At 32.5% G+C, this 18950-nt stretch overlaps 2 protein-coding genes across 5 annotated transcripts; both read left to right on the top strand.

Annotated features, from left to right (window-relative positions):
- Positions 1-889: 889 nt before the first annotated feature.
- Positions 890-5868, top strand: LOC110419980 (uncharacterized). 2 transcript variants are annotated; one of them, XM_021433123.2, is made up of 6 exons: positions 890-1014; positions 2718-3049; positions 3604-3846; positions 4355-4399; positions 4497-4541; positions 4931-5868. In XM_021433123.2, exons 2-6 carry the CDS (start codon positions 2768-2770, stop codon positions 5624-5626), a joined length of 1311 nt encoding a protein of 436 aa, XP_021288798.1. In that variant the 5' UTR covers positions 890-1014; positions 2718-2767; the 3' UTR covers positions 5627-5868. The 2 variants fall into 2 exon arrangements, with proteins under 2 accessions (XP_021288798.1, XP_021288795.1); XM_021433120.2 differs by having other exon boundaries at positions 3604-3849.
- Positions 5869-12257: 6389 nt separating this feature from the next.
- LOC110419534 (histone-lysine N-methyltransferase, H3 lysine-79 specific-like protein) lies at positions 12258-18796 on the top strand. 3 transcript variants are annotated; one of them, XM_021432625.1, is made up of 8 exons: positions 12258-12434; positions 13389-13816; positions 13908-13960; positions 14282-14319; positions 16915-17332; positions 17946-18235; positions 18321-18389; positions 18491-18796. In XM_021432625.1, the coding sequence occupies exons 1-6, from the start codon at positions 12406-12408 to the stop codon at positions 18177-18179; spliced, it is 1200 nt and encodes a 399-aa protein (XP_021288300.1). In that variant the 5' UTR covers positions 12258-12405; the 3' UTR covers positions 18180-18235; positions 18321-18389; positions 18491-18796. The 3 variants fall into 3 exon arrangements, with proteins under 3 accessions (XP_021288300.1, XP_021288299.1, XP_021288301.1); XM_021432624.1 differs by lacking the exon at positions 18321-18389; XM_021432626.1 differs by lacking the exons at positions 18321-18389; positions 18491-18796 and having other exon boundaries at positions 17797-18086.
- Positions 18797-18950: the final 154 nt, after the last annotated feature.

Here is an 18950-nt window from a genome sequence, read left to right as displayed (position 1 = left end):
TATCTTTAAGAACATTACAGAGTACAATATAATGTGATTGCATTAGTTTTAGACTGCACTCACATTACATCCATTGGCTGTAATGTGATTGCATTGCAATCTTACATTGATCTGTTGTAAAATAAATACTGTAATGTAATTTAATTAGATACATTACAGGGAATGTGCTCTCACTTCTTTAATACTAAACGCCGCTTAAGTATTTACATTCTTTGATGAATGACAGAATATACAAAATAATTTTTAAATTATTTATAAAAATTTAAATAATATTTAATTTTTATTATATTAAATTAAATTTTTTTAATAAAATATTATAATATTAACGTAATATATTAATATGTATATTAATGTTACATAATGATATGATAATGTAATATTATTTATTTTTTACGTCTACCTTACATTATCATTATATGAATATAAAAAAATAGTAATATTTTAATTAATAATAATTAATTAAAATTATAAAAATTTATTAAATATAATAAAAATTAAAATTTTTATAAATATTACATCATATTCGATATTTTCTTTTTATTCAAATCATTTACTATAAAAATAAAAGAAGATAAATCACGTTTACGTAATAAGTCACCAAATTACATGACGCAGTTTTTACTGCGATTCTAGACGGCCCCATTTACGCGATCTTTCAAACAAAGTGTAAATGGTGTCGTGGAGGACTTCATGAAACGCCACGCAGAGTCAAAACGAACGACAACGTGCGCTTGCCGCGCGATGGAAATGGCGGCTGCACCATTTTGTACACGTGTCATGATCCTTACGGTTAAAATGATTTTCGTGCGTCGTCATCGAACGGTGAAGAACTCAAGCCATACTCACTACTACTAACATCTTTTATTAAATTAATTTGTTTTTGTTCTTGGTTTTCTGCTCCTTACAAAAACTTTGGAAAGTTTTCAGGATTGGAACAACAGGAATCGGTGCAGCAAAGCAAAAGGCAGTGATTCCGGGTAGCAATTTATGGTCCAAAGCTTCAACTTAATAGTGGTAAGCATTGGGTTTTCCTTCTTCTAGTTGGTTGTTTGATACCGTACAGAATCAAGTTGGTTATACATTCACTTCCCAAAGTTGAATCAGCTTCTTTTAACTTTCATTTTGCTGTTTGATTTCACTGAAAGCTGATTCTTTTGTTTCCCCTGTTCTTTTCTCTGGGTAGAGTTGACTTGTCTCTATCTGTTAGAGTTGACGTACTTCCTCTTTGAATCTTTTGTGTTTCTCTTTTCTGTTCTGCAAACTGTATTCAGATGATCACGACATGACATCACCACTAGCTGCTTATCTGGAATGATGAATCAAGCAATTAATGATCTAAGCCGACTGAAATGTTTACCTCTTAATTTTTATTTTAATTTTGAAGTTTCTATTGCAATAGATCTAGTGCATAGAGATAATGCTTGCAGTGTATCAATTTGCACAGCCTCTGCCAAAATTTTCATTGGGAACTCTTGGTGGGAGGCTCAATCTGTGGGTTCCTTTTTTTTCCTCAAAGTTGTCCCCTTTCCCTCAGTCCTGGGTAGAGTTGTCTAATATGATACTTTAGACTTTCACTTTCTTCCTATCTAATCATTAATAATATTTTCTCTTTAATTGATTTTCTCTTTACATATTAATCGCTCTCTTTTTCTCTTCGCAAACTCATCTTATTTTAATTCATGTTCCTTTAATCAAATTTCCTCCTCTATTAAATTGCACCCTTTTGATTTTCTTTCATTCTCTCCGGTTTCTTTCTTTCTGTTAGGAAAATTACAAACAACAAAAATAAAATCTAGACAAATCAAGCAAATAGAAAAACACAAGAATTTACGTGGTTTGGCCTATTGTTTAGGTCTACAGAATACAACTGTTCTTCTATTATTGAAAAATTAAAATGCAATAAATTAACCTCTATGATTTACCAAACCAACCCAAATCCATTGCACACTTTTCTCAATAACCTCTCAAAAACACTCATCCAAACTACTCTAGCTTCACTTAGAGCAAAACACATAATTACAAGGTGTCCCTTCTCTAGAGCTTTCAAAACACTCCTTACAATTCTAAAGTTTAGAGATACGCTTTCATAATATAAGGGCTTGGCACCTGCACTTATGTTAAAGCTAGGCTCATCTTATGTGAGGCTTCCAAGAAACTGGAAGATGGTTGGCTTAGCAATGGTGATAAGGTCCCACCAGCTAAATTCGCAAAGATAGCTCAAGAATATTCAGAATGTCCACCGGGGAAGAAGGGTGGAGATTTAGGATGGTTTCTGCGGGGTAAAATGGCTGGCCCATTTTAGGAAGTTGCCTTCAGGACAGCTGTTGGAGCTACTAGTGCACCCTTCAAATCAACACATGGATACCATATCATCTTGTGCGAAGGAAGGAAGAATTGATAGAAGCAAGCGAATTTATAGTCAGGCGGTGGAGATGGGTTTTATGTTATATATACAGACATGAAATGTGTTAAAGTTTGTCCCATTAACTGATGAAACTTCGGATTTGCAACTTGATAATGCTTCTTCTGGTGGAATAGGTTGCCTAAAAATTATCTTGGAATATATTATGCTAATTTATTTACCTCTTTTCAAAAAAAAAAAAGGATTTTAGTTGATTTCAAACCCAATTAAGTTGAGTGGAATGTTTTCCTTATCATTTTTTTATGAGTTATTCACATCTATGTAGTTAAGATTATTATATTATTCAATTGTCTAGATCAACTTAGGATCCTTCAATCCGCAAAGCAAAAATTTGGCATCCGGGACATGGAGGAAACTACATCAGAAGTTATGAGTCCCTGTTTAACCCAACAGATGGCATATGGTACAATGTATGACCAAGTAAACCATGCTTTAGCATGGAACTCTCGGCAGCATACAAACAGGGGAATTGTGCATTCTCAAGCAAACCAATTCCAATTGGTTCAAGGGGAACCATCTGAAGCTTCAGAACAACCAAGAGCAAGACGTTGCAGACCTAAACTGAATGAGGATCAGAGAAGGGAAAACAAAAGACAGACTGATATCAAGTATCGGCAAAACCAGAAGGTAGTGAAATATAATTGTCTATCTTTCTCAATTTTATTTACTCATTTTCCTGGTAAAGTTGTTTGTGTATGAGGTTATGCTATCTCCAAATGAAAACATGAGGGAACTTATATGATTATGACATATCAAGGCTCTATTACCGTGATGAAGCTGATACTGCATGTATTTGTAAGTCTTCCAGTGAGGATGACAATTCACAGGAACTTAAAGATGTCAATGACAAATTGAGCCTCTATTGTCCCTGATGAGGATGATATTGCAGAAATACTTCAATAAGCATTTGTAAGTCCCTCTGTCAGACACTTCAAATCCTCAGGCCAGCATCTCCCTTGTGGATAAGGAGGGTTGCTGTCATCATCTATCAGTAGGTTGCAGAAGGTTTGGGGTGGGCTAGACTATTCAACTATACCATAAAAAATTGGTTCTTGCAAGAGTAAAAGAAAATTTGGTCGCTGCTACAAATACCTTTTGGAAAATCTTTTTACAATTCCCTGGCATGTATTTGGCTATACATGTCTGTATCTTTCCTTTGATGTTGGTGTTCTCTTGTGCAGATAAAAGTAAATGAACTGACTGCTGAGAACAAATGCTTGCTAGAGGAAAATAGGCGCTTTAGTACTGAGAATAGACACTTAAAAGAGGAAAATGGAAGGTTGTCTGTTAAGAACAGACACTTAGAAGAGCATCTCAGAAGACTGCAATCCAAGGGAAAACTTCCAACCGAGGATACACAGAGACAAGACAGTTATATTTCCCAACCAACCAGCCAACTTGATCATCAAATTGTTCATGTCCAGGTAGTAAGTTTGGCTTCCAAAGTAGTATAGTACACAAACTTGCTTCTAGTCAGCTTTTATTATTCCAGGAACTCATTTCTCTAGTTCTCTTTGGTCAATTGTCTAATATCTTTGGCGAACTTATAACAATGGTCAATATCAGTATTTTCCCCAAAAGATTAGTTATGACCATTCTTGTCAGAAGTGGCATATTATATTGTCATAGGTTTCAGACCAGAAAGAAATATATTGTCATAGGTTGGCAGATATCTTCCTTGTTATTGCTGCTAATATAAAGCAAATATTGTTAACTTGGGAACCTAGAAAATATTATGTTAAGTTTTCTTTTCCTTCTCTGATGCACTTATTTTGATTCCTATCTATTGCTTAATTCCTCTATCTCAAAGAATCACTTTGGAGTAATATTTGATGTTTAATTTATTAGAGAAATTGGGTCTACGGTTATGCAATACCTAAGACCTATCAGCATCAATTACTTGTTTCTCACATGCTTTCTCTTGACTTGCAGGACCACCATGGAGTGGGCTCTAATTATAAAGAAGCTGTATGCACGGTAGGATTAAGGTTACAAATCATTGTTATCATATTTGGTGTGAGACATTTACAAAATTTACCGCTAATCTCTCACATATCTATCTCTTAACTTGCAGGACCGCCACAGGAGGGACTCTGATATTGAAGGAGCTGTTGACTGGGTATGCTAATAGTTTCAAGTTCCTTAACTACATTCGACTTTAGATATGTTGAAAAATTACCATAGGAGGAACCTTAAAACTTTAGATATCTTTTATGACTTTTCCAATTAGAAGTCTCTTTGGCCCTAAAATTTAAAAACTTTTATTTTTTCTTGAGAAGGTTTAGGATCATTCCTTGACAGAAATGAAGTTATTTGTAATTTGGGATATCTGAAAATTACATATTATTCAATAAGTACTAGTACTTAGTGATCTAAGATAGCTTGATATATATATGTATATGTGTATGTATCATACCTTCAATATCTTTGACATCTCAAACTAAATGCACTTTTTCTTTAAATTTATAATTCCAGAAACATGATACGTTTTCCAACTTCTTGTTTCAGTTTGATGGTTTGGAAATGAATGACTTATTTTTTCTTGAGAACGAGGTGAACCAAAATGAAAGAGTTGCTATCCATGAGTCTGGTCCAGAAAATCAAGATGGTTATCTAAGTGGTATGTGCAGTGCTGATACAGCTATGATGGAATTCCTTACGAAACTAGATGAAGACATTTTGAGTAATGCAGCCTTCTCAGACTTCACCGGCTTGGAGGGGGAGCAGAGAACGGTTTGGAGATACAGTTTTCCATTGTCTCTGATTCCTACTGTTGAGAGAATCAATGATGCCTATGGTGATGTTTCTGCAGCAAGTCTAATCAATCCCAATGTTGCTGGGACAATCTGCATTCTGTTCTGTGCTACAATCAAAGAGATGGAGGATCTACAGCTTGAGCAAGTTACCGAGAACAAAATGATTAAGTGGAGAGATACAATCAAGGATGCTCTACGCATTAATTTCAGTGTTGGATTTGCAATGGAACATTTGAAGAAAATTGCCCGTGCTTACTTTGGTCTACCAGGAAGCACACTACTGTACAACATGGATGCAAGAATCTCAAAATTAGAGGCTGAGGTAAACCACTGGAAGAAGGAACGTGATAAGATATATGAAGGGTCCAAGTTGTGTATAGCTGCTGCAGAAGAGTTCACTGGAGTGCCTGTCAGCACAGGTCTATTTCCTTCATCTTCTTGCAACTGATTTATGCATATTTGACATCTTTATGCCTTTCTTACGCTTACCAGTTACGAAACAGATATTCCATCTCACCTAATATCTTGTATAAATAACCATTACTAGGGCCAAAACCACCACTAATTACCATCATTGCATAGTTTGTACCGTATCATAATTCTTGTATTCTTCTCAATAGCTATGAGTCTTAGGGCCCGGCTCAAAATTGAGACATTAATATTGAATTCATTGTTTTATTTTATAGTGGATTTGTTGTTAGTTTGTTCTATTGTTTTCCTTTGCTTTAAATTGGAATCTTGTTTTAGAAAACTATGTGATGACTTACTAATATGACTTCAATTAGTAAAAACTTACCATACCACACATTGATGCATAGAATATTTGTATTTTATCAATAAGTGTACGTTTATTTTATTTAAAAAATTTAAATTCGAATTTATCTTGTAAAAAAAATTACCATGCACATTGATTACTGAAATTAACTTTTACACTTTCATATTCTTATTTTTCACTTTCTTTTTTCTAGAAAAACAAAAAAAAAATGTTTGCACTAGTTTTAAATAACAAAATTGATCTTTTGTAAAAAAATTTATTCACATATTTATGATGTTAGAAGTGAATTGAGGTTAGAAAATTAAGAACGCAAATGATTGTATTTTCAGAACCAAATTGAACTAGCCAGTAGGTCAGGGACTGAGAAAAAAAAATGGATAAAGTAGAAAAACGGATTTGAACATAATATGTGGCTCGGTTTCCATAGTTAGTTGAATAATAATAATAATTTAAAAATAAATTTGAACATATATTTGGTTAGATTCCATAATCAGTTGATTAGAGGTTATGTAAAAAAAAATGGATAAAATTGATTATTGTTTGAGTAAAAGCTTTATGGGAACTACATGCGACAAAGTGAGGCATACTGATAACTCTATTATATAGAATTAACTTATGCATCTCTGAAATTTAGAATTGAGTCAAGTCTTTTAGTTTTAAGTAATTCATAGGTAATTTTATGTTTTGTAGTAGTTATTTAATTTATGTCATGGCATTTATCATATATACAATTTCAATGAATTTCTTGTTAAAATTTCTCATTTCAACCTCTAATTAATTGATTTTCTAATATTGAAAGATGTGTAAGGACTTGGAACTCAAACAACAAAGGATGGTGCACAAAAGGCCTTCAAACATACTGTAATATTTTGACCATAACTCGAGTTACAAAACTCCAATGGACACAATTCTCGGACTTACAGAAAGCTAAGAGAAAAAACGACAACTTTAATGTTTAACACTTCACCCAACTCAAAAAAAATCATGGTCAAAAAATGCAAAAGAAGTTGATTGACTGCAGTAGACTAGTCAATGTTGACAAAAGCTTGGGTGCTTAGGCGCTTAATGCACTGTCCAACATGTTAAAACAAGCCACAAAACAGAACCTTGGACAATTAAGTGCCGACACATAATTCTGCACATTTTTAACCATTCGATTTTACATCAAATGACCATCAAAAGGGGTATAAATATATTATTCATTAATTGAAATTAACAACAAAGCAAACAATGCAAATGCATGTAAAGTAAACAAATCAACCGCAAAGCTCAACAATTAAAAGAGTCCAAGGATTTACCAAATCTTGGGCTAGGAATTTCATACAAATGTATGAGTTTTTTTTTTTTTTTTGAAGATTAAATTTGTATGAGTTAAAAAGTTTAGTATTTGATTTGAAGAGGAAAAAGGGTTTTCAAATTTGTACGAGTTAAAAGGTTTAGTATACTTATTTGGTTTAAAAAGAAGAAAATTGTTTGATTGATTCATGAAAAAGAAAATAGGAGAAAGGTGAAAACTAAGGAAAACAAGAAGAAAAATGAACACTTTAAGAAAAACCAAAAAAAAAAAAGAAAAGGAAGGGTTAAAAAAAACTGAAGGTTCTATCAACAAAAAAAAAATGAAAAAAGAAGGAAGAAGTGAAAAAAAAAAAGTAAAGAAAGGGAAGAGAAAAATAATTTCAAAATTTAGATTTCTATCAAGAAAAAAAACGAGAAAAGAAAAAAAGAAAAAGAAAATAATTTCAATACCACTACTCAAAATCAAATCAATTGATTTGTTTAAGAATGGTAAAGTTATATATTTTAAATTTTATAAGCATAAAATAAAAAAAATTAAAAATTAAGGGGTGGCACCACTATTGCCACCCCTTTCACTCTTGCAAGAATTAGGTTTAAGATTTCATGAAAATGTGGTGAAGTTACACATTCTTGGCATATCTTTGGAATTTCATAATGATTTCGAATTTTTTGATGTTGAAAATATTTACAACCTTGTAAATAAATATAACCATGATGATTTTGTTAAGTATAATAAAAGACATCTAAACTATCAATTGGATCTATTCAAACCTGGCATTCTTTATAATCATATTTTAAAAAATGTATTTACATTTTTTAAATTATGTCAAATATTGCAAAAGATGGGATATCAAAAATTTACTTCCTTGTTGATAGATTAATTCAGTATGTCTTGACTTTTTTAGTTTCCACAATAACACCAAAGTATGCATTTTTTGCTATAAAACTTGTTAAGAATTAGACTCGTAATAAAATGTCTGATGATTTTTTAAAAAATTCATTGATCAATTTCATTAAAAAAGAAATCATTCGAGGTTTTAACATTGATTCAATGATAAATGCCTTTAACTCTATGAAAAATCGTCGAGCTTAATTAAAGATGCACAATCTTAACATGTAATTGTTATTAAAAAATATTTTTATTTCGTACTTAACATATAATCATAGTTATTTGTATAATTTTTACATGAATTTTTTTCTTTAAATTATTTTATATTTTTATCAAAAAATGAACTTTGACTCTATGTATTTCAAAATTAGAGACTAACTTGACAAGTTGTACACAGATTCGGTAGGGGAGTTTAGTTGCAACCCTATTAACACAGGTCTATTTCCATAGTTTTCTTACATGTTAATGTTTTTTTTGTAACGCTACATTGTTTGTTTCAATTTATGTTTGGCTACTGAAATCCACTTCATACATAAAATACTACGCTTGTTTTGTGAAATAGGATCAAGCCCTGCGTGATACCATGGTTTTTCTGGGATTGGGGAGCACAGACCAGCCCAAGCAAAGCCAATGGTAGAAAACCAAAGCATCAAACCCAGTACATAATTTTACACCAACAAACTCATCAGTCCAAAATTTACACAAAACAACACTAGAACTCTATGTACAAATACAATTAAGCAAGGGCAGCATCTTACTTTGTCTTTGCTCCAACTTCAAAATTGGAAAAACACATGGTCATACAGGACCTGCTACTATTCTCCAGGAATGAAGAAGCTTTCCTTTTGTCTTCGGAATTTTCAAGTGCAACGTTAGAGCAACATAACAGGAAACAACTCCTCTTCTTGTTTTTCCTTTGATTCTTTCCCGATACCATGCCGTCGACTGTGGGATTAGGCCCCGGGTGCAGCTGAACTACTTCACCTTCTTGAGGGGGCACGGTGACACTGTCTTTGATCTTTGAAGTTTCAGTAGTGTAACCCATGATTTTGCCTAAAAGAATTCTTCCAGTTTGCTACAAATTGGCAGAATGCATAGAGGTTAAATACAGGGAAAGTAAAGGCTGAGAGCATCTCTTTGTAGATGCTAATCTTAAACAATCTTTAATTCTTCCAGCAAAGGGCAAATTAAATAAATCAAAATTCATGGACTCCATTGTTCTGACTTTCACAGGAAAAGGGCACTGATTATGATAAGAAAACATTTGTTGAACTAACACTTAGATTGATTCAATGTTTAATTTAAATTTATTTCTAATTTTTTGGTAATGGTAAGTTTTATCTCAAGAATGCTCGGCAAACCCTTCCTAGCATGATTGAGTTCTCCATATTTCTCATAAATAAATTGGAGTCATGTTCCCTCAATTATTTTTCTTTTGGCTTAAACCTCAACCCTAATCTTATTAATTTGTCATGCTAATTACATCCATTTACAATTTAATATTTATTTCGTTTCTTTATTTGTGACTAAAATGAGGCCATAACTTTCCAAGTGAATTCTTAACAAAAATAAATAAAAGATTTCCAATTATTAATTAATTCTCTTATATCATTCAAGTTCAAGCCCCTTGTTTACACCATTGCTTAGTGAAAATAAATCATAAAAATACCAACGCAAAATAATTCACGTATTATATTTACAAATATGTGAATCAATTTATCAGATTTATTACAATCAAATCACAATTTATCCAAATCCTCCCATAAATTAAGCCAATAAATAATTTTTCTTCACACTCAAATACACATTAATTTATTTATTTTACACCATACATAAAAGCAATCAATTCTTGTTGGATTAGTACATTAATTTGAAAGCTTAACAGACCAATATCACCAAGCTAAAGCTCATCACTTAGCAACCTTCTCATGCCCACCATCGACTTGGAAATTGGAAAAACACATCACCATGGCAAGCTTGCTGTTCTCACTCTTCAAACTTGCCATGGCTTTCTCCAGTTGCTCCTCGTTCTCAAACTGCATGTTGGAGCAACACATGAACAAACTTCTCCTCTTCTTCTTCTTGGCCACGTTCATTTTCTTCCCTTTAGGGGGCGAAACATCGACGACGGCAGCTGCCGTGGGAAGCACCTTGATGTTGGTTTCGGGAGGGTTGTCGACGGTGGAAATGGCAACGTACCCGGTGGTGGTCTCGGTATAACTACTCATATAGCTTGCTTAGAAATTTTTTTTTTCAGAGTGCAAACTAATGGAAAAACTATAAGCATTATATAGAGGCAAAGTCAATTTAGTGTTGTTTAAGTTACGTGCATGCTAAGCATTTGAATAAACATTAGAAGGCACGAAAGAGAACAGAAAAAGCCTTGTAGTCAATACAAGAATGGTACAAGGTTTAGATGATTTTCAATGGTTTGTTCGAGGTTTATTCTATGGGCACTGGCACTAGGGATTATTATACAGGAATATATAGATATGGATTTTTATGAGGAACATTGGGTTACACAGGCCTCTTGTATTCTAAAAACTATAGAACAAGAATATAAACAAGAGAATAAAATGAAGATTAGGCACATTAGGGTATTATAATTATAATTATATAATAAGCTAGCTGAATCACTAGAGGCTGCTTCTTTGACATATTATAGGCGATTATAGTTTCGGGGAAAATTTTATATTTGAACATTTGACTTAATAACATACGCACTTATCAAATATTTAAAGAATTAAATTTAGTTTTTTTATTTTTAAATAAAAGAAAAATAATGGATATTAGTATGTGTGTGAGAGAGAGATTTAAAAATCAAGATTTTATCATTTATTAATAAGAATTTAAAAATGAATTTAGAAATGATTAGTTATGGTTCACTAATCACTGCCAATATGAAATACGAAAAAAATATAGATATTTATTTACCATGCATGAATGTAACTGAAAAAATCCCCATTTAGTATAATTTTTTATTGTTATCTAATCATTTTTTATTTTAACCTTAAAATATATTTAATTTTTTTTATTTATTGTACTAAAAGAACAAAGATGAAGTCAGAATATATTCAAGAAGCTTTGTACTGACAATCTTTAATCTTTTATTATATGAAAGAAATTAAATTAAGCTAATTACCTGAGATAAAATAAATAAAGCTCCACTAATTACGCTGATTAATTATCTGAATTTGTCTTGAATTAACTTTGATCAACTTGACTTGAACTACTGGGTTCAGTGGTCTTTTTCCAAGAACAGTGTTAAATAATGGCCTTTACATTTTATTATTAATTAATTCTAAATTAAATATTCATCTTAAAAACTAATATAAATTACATAAACTAACAGAATGGTTTGGTTGACAAGAAAACACAAAAAAAGAATAGAGGTAGCTTGGGCCTTGGGTGATTTAGATTGTTGAGGTAAGATGTGGTCATTGAAAAGCTATTTTAATTATAACAATTAATGACAACATCAATGACTAATTGTTATAATTAATTTTATTGTTTTAATTCTCAAGTCAAATAAGTTTTTTTTTATTTTGTGTCACATATACCCTTATGGCTAATAGTTAAAAAGTTATTTTAATTATAGTAATTAATGATAATATCAATGATTAATTATGATAATTAATCTTATTGTATTAATTATTACATTAAATATATTCTAATAATTAACAATCAAAATTTCATTGAATCAAATAGGCTTTTGTGACTAATTGTTGATAACTCTCATTAGTTAAAATATTTCTTTATCATTTTATATTCACGTAGTATTAATATAAAAAGTGAAAAATATTACGTAATAATCATCATATCATCATGTCATATTAACATGAAATATTATCATTTATTATGAAATATCAATATACGACATCTACACTATATGATATAAAACATTACAAGTGAATTTTTAACTAATTACAGTTAATTAATAATTAATTATAAAAAATTATTTAATTAAAATTAAAAATAGAAGTTTTTAAGTAATTTATTTTTTAAAAATATTATGTTTTTTTTTAAAATCAAGATGATAGCAAAATGACTCAAAATCTTAAAATGGTTTAAAAGAAAAGGGAGAGAAAAGATAAGGAAGAAAAACATTTCTGCATTTTGACCGAGAAAAGCAATCCTCAACGTCTGGTTATTATTCAACTCCATTTCTCTCCCTCCCGAAGTGTACCCTGACTTGAGTTCATTTCTTCATTAAGAACCAAGCCCATTTCAAAAAAGGAAAATCCTGTAACATTGCTCATCATCTGCAATGACATCCCAGATGTCATTCTTCCAATTGTAAGTTCCTCTCTCTGTCTGGTACAGTTCACTAATGTAAACAAAATGGATAAAATTTTGTTGCATTTCCTGTTCTTTAAGGCTTAATTGAACATTTGAAAAAGCTTGTCTTTTCATTTCTGGGTTTATTTTCTTTGTGGGTCTTGAATGTTGTAGAGATTTTTTGAGTAACAGTTTCAAAATTTGCATACCTTATGAATACCTCGTCTAGCTGGAAAAGATAATGTTTGGATGAATACAATGACAGATATAGTCTTGAATTGCCAACAAAAAGGAAATTTGTTTTACAGTCTTGCATTGAATGGACAAAAACTCTGAATTCTGGTAGTCTATTTGCCAAAACTATGTATATTGGAATGTTCTCACATGTATTTTAAAGTCAAGTTATGTTGAGTTCCATCAAGCTGGGAAATCTTCTTCAATGGTTAAAGAATAAACAGGTATGGTTTTGTGATTAATATTTAAACTAATTTTGTTGATTGTGATTCATTGGTTTAGTCATATATATCAAGTTCTATAGCTTTGGCATGGCAGGACGGTATGGTAAAATTTGCCAGTAACTTTAGTTTTGATGTGCACTCTAACAGACTTTAGTAATTTGAAGTATTAGTATCACAATTGGGTAAATCTTTTGTCATGTGGACCACAATGCATTTCGTATGTACTCTTGTTACATAGTCAATTCATGGATAATCTAGTTTCATTGTGTTGTCAAATGCTTGTAACATTCTTGAGATTCTTGTGAAGCTCTATTAACACAGAAAAGCAATGACTTTTCTTCTTTCCCAGTCAACAAAGCATTGATCTTTGCTATGCAATTAGTTCTTAAAAATGAAAAACAAACTCTTATTAACTAATAGGTTTTTACATTCAAAGGAATGATTTTACACGCTTAAAATGTTGCTTTCAGCATCAGGATTGTTCCAAAGTATAACCATCTTTTTGACCCATCAGGAGATTGTCAGTTCAACATCCACCTTGCAGTCACATTCCAGACACCCTTTTGTGGCCTCTTTCTCCTGTGGCGGATTACATGCATTGCCAACCAAACATATTGCAGTCATATTACCATGAATTTGTTGTGAAAAAAGTACTTTCACCAGTTTCCTTTAGAAGTTCCTTGAGCCTTCAAGCTGTTAGAAGCTTGCAAACTTCCATGGATGCAGGGGAAACATTCATGTACTGCAAAACATTTTGGTCAAAAGATAGTATAGAGTCAATACAGATGCAAAATTTGAGTGAGAAGGCTCAGGTATATGGTCATTATGCCTCTCATGTATGCTCTAATGATGAAAATCGGAAGGAAGAGCAAAGGAGGAGGAAGATAGGACTGGCAAACAAAGGGAGGGTGCCATGGAACAAAGGCCGGAAACATACTGCAGGTAGCTCCATTCTAAAATTTAAATTAATCACCTTGGTTTCAATCTTTATGCAATTGGTAAATTCCAAAGGTTTAAATTCTGGATCACGCAGAGACATGTTTACGAATCAAGCAAAGAACAATAGAAGCCTTGAAAGATCCCAAGGTGAAGTCATATGAGACCGAAGCAGTTTTGGGATGTTTTTATTTTTCACATGGATATTCTTGAAATAGTGGGTAAGAACTCATGATATGTGACCAAAAGCATAAGGGTTGATCTCATTCCATCGGCACCATCATATGCTATATAGATAGGCATCAATTTTAATGGAATTATAGGAGTAATCATTTTTACTAGTGATCTAGTTTTTCAATCGGCAGCAAAAGCATGTGACATTTTGGTTCCTATATTTTATATCTATTATTGCTATGTTTTTATTTATTTTTCTGATAATCATTGAAAATTCATCCATCCTTTCATTTCCAGGTCAGGAAGAAGATGTCTGAACATCCCCATACTCATAGGTAATTTTGCTAGACAAATTTTCATTTTGTGAGTCTACAGAAACTTTTGCAGTGGATCTGTCATTAACCATCAAACCTAGAGTTTATTTCAGACTTTGAATTTTATAGATGTTTCATAATACTTTCAACACAAAAGCTTAAGCAAATAGGTTGAGACCAAACTAACATTATGTCACTTATAACTCCCCCTAAGTACAGGCCAGCTAGCCCTTAAATGTGTTAAAATTAAAATTGGCCTGAGAACTGGTACCTACATGTGTTAAAATTAACTAATACCCTGACAGCCAAGCATAGTTGGCTATATATACTACTCACATGCTGGACCTAGTGTTTGAAAAATTTAAAGCTAACCATCAGTCTAAAAGTTTTTGATTAACGATTTTCCATTCAATAAGGTAACATTACAGGCTAACAATAGGAATGGACATTTATTTCAAGGTCCTATCAAAATGCAACTAAAGATATTTTGGATGGTCTCTAATGGTCTCTGCAGTGCATATATAGCTGTTGCAGTTTGCATTACTTTTTAAGCATCTTACAAGGGTAATGTGGTTTCTATCTCACAAAAATGAACAAATCATGTGATTGATGTGCATGTTTACATTATGAAGATAGAAAGTCGTCAAGTAAGCAACAAAAGTTTGTAACATATTAATCTCAGTCATCCTTGGGTGCAGATGTATCCTTTCATTGCTATATATCTAATCTTAGTCTGAAGCAGAAGCATCTAGGATTGCATTTTATTTAATTTAAATTTGCAAATTTTAGTTGATTTAGGAGTTTAGTTTCTTTATTCTAGTTAGATTAGGATTCTTTTCTTTTTTTTTATTAAGATTTTAATACTTTTAAGGATTATTATTTAATTAGGCTAGTCATGTTGTATTTTTTTAAAAATTTTTATTAATTATTCTAATTGTATTAGACAACTAGAAGTAGAATTCTATTAGGATATGGGCCTATAATACTATAAATAGGACCCTTAGGCTTAGTTATTATTCATATTCAAGTTGAAAGTTAATAAATAATATTTTCTTAAACAGGAATACTTATTTCTTTTGAAGAGTAAGAGGCTTTAGTATTTTTGGTCTAGCCAACTAAAGTGGGATTTTAGTTATTTCAACTTAGTGGGGTTTTCAACTTTGTCAAGATTAATGATTCACTTTAATGGGGTTTTCAATCTCGCCACGATTGGTGTTTTTCACAACACCTAGGTGTCTTTCACAACGTCCCGACATCAGTTTGGTATCAGAGCAAAAGGATCATTGTTCGCCGCTTAGTTTAAGTTCGCTGTCGAGTTTCGATATTCCTTCTTCAAGTAATTTTATTTTATTTTATTGTTTTATAGCTATATCATTATCTTTTTTCTACATCACCACATCATTATCACCATACAATAAAATGCTACGAAGACGCCAAAATCATCAAAGTGATGATCACGAGATCGAGATTGCAAAAATACATCAGCAAATTCAAAAATTACAAAAGCAGCTCGCAAGACATGATACTCAAATCAACAATAACAGCTCTTGTGATGAAGAGAATGGCATCAACCCGTTTCATCAAAATTCATCTTCTGATGAAAAAGTACTTATTCATCGCCTAAGAACTGTTGCTACTACTACTTTGATACCAAACTGACGTTGAAGTGTTGTAAAGACACCTAGGCATTGTGAAAGACACCAACCGTGGCGAGGTTGAAAACTCCACTAAGGTGAATCACCAATCTTGGCAAGGTTGAAAATCTCACTATGGTGAAAAATAGTCAAAATCCCATTTTAGTAGTGATGAAGAGAATGGCATCAACTCGTTTTATTAAAATTCATCCTGTGATAAAGAAGTACCTATTCATCGTCTAAGAACGCTTGCGTCGAAGCAAAGACACTTAGTTAGGCATTGTGAAAGACACCAATTGTGACGAGGTTGAAAACCCCACTAAAGTGAATCACCAATCTTGCCAAAGTTGAAAGTGAAAAATAACCAAAATCCCACTTTAGTTTACTAGACCAAAGATACTAAAGCCTCTAGGGTGAATCACCAATCTTGGTAAGATTGAAAATCCCATTCTGGTGAAAAATAACCAAAATCTCACTTTAGTTTACTAGACCAAAGATACTAAAAACCTCTTACTCTTTAAAAAGAGCCTAGAGAAATAAACACTCTTACTTAAAAAAATATTATTTATTAACTCTCAACTTGAATGTCTCATAACTAAGCTTAAGGGTTCTATTTATAGTGTTATAACCCCACATCCTAATAAAACTCTACTTCTAATTGTCTAATACAATTAGAATAGTTCACAAGAGATTTAAATAAAATAGGTGTTCTATTCCTAAATAGAACATGACTAGCTTAAAATCCTAATACAAGTAAAAGAAAGAATTCTATTATACTTATAATTCCTAAACCAACTAAAAGTAGCAAAAACTAAATAAAATACAATCCTGGACGCTTCTGTGTCATAGTTATTTTTGCTTAATGAGCATCTTAGAATGAGCTTTTCCAACTTTGGGCATGAATTGGTGTGTCATTAAAACAAAGCTAATAAGTTACAGTAAACTCACCTCCAAAGATCATGGAAATATGACGATCTTGCAGCGAGCAAAGCAAGGCAAGAATTGGGTCTTCATTGAGACATGTTTGGGCCAAACGTTTGAAACGGAAACGGTTGGGTGAGAGATTTTTTCTATCATGGTTGGAAAGCATAGCAGAAGCTGCTAGGAAAGGAGGGACTGACCAACCCGAGCTGGACTGGGATAGCTATGACAAGATAAAACAAGGAATAGCTCTTGAACAGCTCCAGTGGGCTACAGAGAAGGCCAAGGGAAAGGAGATGGCCAAGGTAAGAGCAGCAACAGCACAAGCTGAAAAGATGGCAAGGATTGCTCAAAAGAGAAAAGAGCAGGAAGAGAAAGTAAAAGCAAGAGAACTGAAGAGAAAGGCACAAGGAAAATCAAAGAAAGATGGGGAGGTTGCAGATACCCAAGGTTTGAAACTTAAGCAGAGATTAACAATGGTAAGAAACCTCAGAAAGACATATTTTTAGACCCTCCAACCTGCTTCAATAGTCTACTAGTAATTATTTGGATAGGCTGATGACTCTACCATTTTAGATTGATCATAAAACCTTAAGGATGTTTCAAAAAAGTAACAAGTTATTCTGTAGTGTGAAAGAGAATGAATAAAGCAGAGAAAATGAAGAAGGGATAACTCAAATCATAACTATGACAATGGGCAAAAGGACTTTTTTTTTCCTAGGCCAGTTTCCAATGTTCTCTTCCCAAAGTTTCTCTTTGGAAGAAAACTCTTCCATGATATTTTGATTGCCTTGTGACAAACACAACTTGAATGGACATTTATCTGGATTGTTTCCTATCTGAATTTCATTACAGGGAACAATCAGCTCCATAGAAGTCCTCTTTTTCCCCTTTACAAACCTATTGGGTAAAACAGCCTGAATATGTGCTTGTATTTTTGCAGATTGTCATTGCAATCTACTGTGTTAGGGAAAAGTAGCTTGTGAAGGGCTTCTGCTGACAGAACTATTATTAGTGGTTTCTGTATATAATAAGCCTTTTGTTTCCATGGTTCCCTAAATTATTCTCTATGGTAATATCTTTTATCCTTAGATCCGCAAAAAGAAATCCATAAATAGTCAAGTCAGTATTCAAGGAGACACAGCACATGTCCCAGCTTTGGAGATATTGAATATAGAGCTTATTAAGAAAGAGAAAATGCAAAATGAAGTGTCACTTGCAGAGCAGATCAAAGCAGCCAAAAGCAGAAGAGCAAAATCAGTTTCCACAAAGCTTATGGCAGTCTCATCCTCCAATCTCTCATATAGTGCGAGACTAGAAGAGTAAGCTCCAAACACATTTGTTTCTGTACACAAATCAATGCAAGGTGCATCAGGCAGAAGGTGATTTATCCTTTTCAACTCTCTGTTACTTGCTTTCACTGATATTGTTTATTTCAATGGTTTCATTATCGCTTTTACTTTATAGGAAGGGAAAATAAATTTTGGAACCATTCCAATTGGTCATGTCTAATCCATGAAGTAAATTTTAATTAAAGTGAGCATTGACTTGCTTTGTTCTTGCCCTGCTTCCTGCTCTTTCTTTATCCATATTTTTCCAGTTATGTTCATCATTCTACTTTCCTGCTATTGCAACAGGGTACCTTTGGAGGAGCTATTGCCTTTTCATCTGAGTATTATGTTCAGGCTCAAGCAGGAGGCGATGCCATGTTAAATTTTTTGTATTGGATATTTTGAGAAATAGAGTTAAAGTGTCTTGCTTCCCCATGATTCTGGTAAAACTAGGATGTACATGTAACAACACAAGGTGGAGCCTCTTTAGGTATTCTTTAATGCTCTATTACTCTTGAACTCTTGTGAACTGTCGCTTAGTTTTCTGTTAATGCTTGTATTAACTGGCTTTCATGGAAGATTTAATGATGTCCTCTACATGGTTGTTACAAATTCTTTTAATTATTTGTTTTCCTGTTATCACAAACAGAGTAGCTGACAAAGAAATTCCATCATCATATCCTTTTTAGTTATAAAAAATGTGACCATTTTTGCATTATAGAAGAAATATTTAAAATAGTTGGGATTCAAGGCAAAATATATGTCC

The sequence above is a fragment of the Theobroma umbraticum genome, unplaced genomic scaffold, assembly GCF_002168275.2.
Source record: "Theobroma umbraticum cultivar Fairchild unplaced genomic scaffold, ASM216827v3 scaffold_67.0, whole genome shotgun sequence".
Taxonomy (NCBI): domain Eukaryota; kingdom Viridiplantae; phylum Streptophyta; class Magnoliopsida; order Malvales; family Malvaceae; genus Theobroma; species Theobroma umbraticum.
The sequence above is the reverse complement of the archived record's forward strand: the minus strand, read 5'-3'. Positions and strand labels throughout refer to the sequence as shown.